Source organism: Gymnoscopelus braueri (assembly GCF_963280865.1).
Source record: "Gymnoscopelus braueri genome assembly, chromosome: 13".
Lineage (NCBI taxonomy): Eukaryota > Metazoa > Chordata > Actinopteri > Myctophiformes > Myctophidae > Gymnoscopelus > Gymnoscopelus braueri.
This window is the reverse complement of record NC_137615.1, coordinates 47,749,883-47,752,651: the sequence shown is the minus strand read 5'-3', so window position 1 is coordinate 47,752,651 and position 2,769 is coordinate 47,749,883. Positions and strand designations below refer to the sequence as shown.

Genomic DNA, 2,769 nt, shown 5'->3' with positions numbered 1-2,769 from the left:
AACGTCTTATGAGCATCAAAACAATATTTTAAATATTTGTATTGCACATGCATTCCATACAGTCCATAGGGCTGGACCACACATGGACAAATTACATAATCAACTTGCAACCGTGAAAGATTAACTATTTCTAAAATAAGAAAAATATTTAAAGTGTTTTTAATTTAACATTTTAGTTATAAAGGGCAATTATAAATAATGCATTAGCATTGCGCTTAATTGTTTTTGTAAGACCAGTCTTGCTTTGTCTCTCACAAAACCTGGCAACGCTGTGTAACTGATAAATGATGTGTGTGTGTGAGTGTGTGTTTGTGTCGTTCCGGTTGGAGCTGATCATTCAGAGCAGGAGAGGGACGAACCGGAGCGACAAGGCCGGCGGTAGTGCGCTCCTCCTAGGCTTGCGAAGCGGATATCGGACCGGTGTTGGGAGCGGACGTCCTCATGGATGTTGTGAACCGTAGAATGAGGATTTAAGAGGGACTCTTGTCGCAGAAGGATGGTGTTTAGGAAGAGACTCAAAGCTTTGTGCGCTGCTGCTGGTGCCGGCCGCTGCTAGTGTGTGTGTGTGTGTGTGGCTCTGTGTGTGTTTCAGACTATATAGTGAAAGTGAAGCTGCTTCTTTATTTTTTTGTTGTTGCACCACCAGGCCCTTTATTCACTGATCTGACCCTCTTCTGATCAGCTGTTGCTTTTTGATTATTTTTTTAAAAACATTTTTTTTTTAGTGTTTATTTTATTTTTTCAAAGACGTTTTGAAAGATGAAGAGTGTTAACATCAGCTTCCAGAGGTGGGTGTTATTAGTTTAATTAAAACACAAGAAAATTGATGATGAAATCAGGGTGGATCCATACAATGTCTGTTGGAGCTAACACGGCATTGGCTGATTTATTGATTTCCATCTGTCAGGTTATTGACTATTATTAATGTAACTTCGAGAGTGTATAAACCTCCATTTGGTTATATAGTAGCATGCACTCTCGAAGTTACAAATGGACAGGCATTACATGAACACATGTTGCTCCGTGGAAAATGTATTGTTATAAGATGAAATGTTGTTTAATAAGCAATAAGCCTCATTGAGAGGAGTAGTGTCATGGCTCTCAGCCATTATACAATGTAGGTAAACTGAGACTTCTTGTGGCTTATTGCTTTTCTAAAACGGCTACAAATATGGCAACATGTCCAATTAAAACGGTTAATAATTCACTCTATGAGAAACAACTACAAGAAAGTAGTTCCACTTCTTGGCCACCACGAAGAAACACTTCCTCATGTCAGAGACTATGCTGCTTGTTTACATAGCCAGGCTGTGTGAAGAGGTCAACTTTTCCCAAACAAACACCCCTATTTGGATGCTGTCAATGTCATGTTTAATCAGACTATTGATGTCTAATCAAGAAATACTGACCTACCGACAGGGCTCAGTAGGTGTTTTATATAAAGCATAGTCTTGGACCAAGCCGGAGGTGCGCAGTCTCAAGTGAACTTGAGCCACGGAGGCACCACCGAGCGAGCTAAAGCGAGCGAGTTGCCGTGCAGAAGTTGCCGTGCAATGTTTAAACTACATCCCATAGCAGCCTGTTTTGCAGCGAGATCAAAGTGTGTCGCAACTCTCTCTCTCTCTATGGGTCTGACGTCTATTAAACGGACACCAGCCAATCAGAATCAAGGAATGGGACTAGCCTTTTAGAAGGCTGTTATAACCATCATCTGGTTTTTAATAGATTTGTACATTTAACTGCATGAGCTGTTTACAGTGCTAAATCCTATACTACTACTACTACTACTACTACTACTACTACTACTACTGCTATGTTTAGTGTATACTGTAAGTAGCCTAATATCTAATGCTGTTCAATTCATCTTATGAACTATATATAGCCTTGTAGCCTACACATTTGACAAAACGTTTATGAGAAATCTACAGTGACATGCATGGTTGTAATTCATATAAAAACTCAAACTTCAGGCATGGACGAGGTATGATGCAGGTTTTGTTTGAATAATTATCAACTGTGTTTAGTGTACTATTTATTTCATGTACATCATTGTTTTATGATCTAGATATGTTGCAATACATTATAGGTGCATCCGTGCAATAGTACATTGAACTGATCGTTTTAACAGATAATTAAAAATAATATATATAGTTGAATGAATATCAATCGATCCCTATTTTGGGCATGTCATTATTGGTGAGAAGTTTCAACAACGACAAGAATCAACAGTGAAATAGCCGATTTACAAAAAGAGCTATTTTCACTTTTTTGGTAATAGAAAAATAATCAATAGAATAATAGAGTACTGAAGTCCTGACATCACTCTCGCTACCCCTGGGTCACCGAAGTATTTTTCCTATTGAAAATCCCATAGGGAATCTTATATCGCGTCATAAAAGCACTGTTCCAAAAAATAAACAGTTTGTGACCCAGCGGGATAGCGGCCTCTAGCGGCAGTGATGTCAGACTTCGGTTCTAGACAATAATGGGCATTAGTCACTTTGCTGAAGTTGAAGGCTCAACGTGATTAACATAATAAAGAACGTTGGCAGCTTGCTTGCTTTAAGTTAGACATATGTGTTGTTTTCATGTCTTTGCAGGTTTATGAACAGGCCTGCCTCTGCCAACTGCCGCTACCAGCCCACCTGCTATGAGCATGCTGCAAACTGCTACACTCATGCGGTTAGCAAACAACATTACTCTCTATAACAGGGTCTTCAACGTTTAGCTACACTACATATTGTATACAATTGTGTTGCAGATTAAACT

The 2,769-nt window shown here is 39.1% G+C and overlaps 1 protein-coding gene across 1 annotated transcript in view; it reads left to right on the top strand.

Annotated features, from left to right (window-relative positions):
- The first annotated feature begins 354 nt into the window (after positions 1 to 354).
- mmd (monocyte to macrophage differentiation-associated) overlaps positions 355 to 2,769 on the top strand; it is a 19,639-nt gene continuing 17,224 nt past the window's right edge. The window contains exons 1-2 of the mRNA XM_080448036.1: positions 355 to 788; positions 2,601 to 2,682. Of these exons, the coding sequence (XP_080304162.1) occupies positions 760 to 788; positions 2,601 to 2,682 (111 nt within the window). The 5' untranslated portion in view covers positions 355 to 759. The remainder of the gene's footprint in view (positions 789 to 2,600; positions 2,683 to 2,769) is intronic.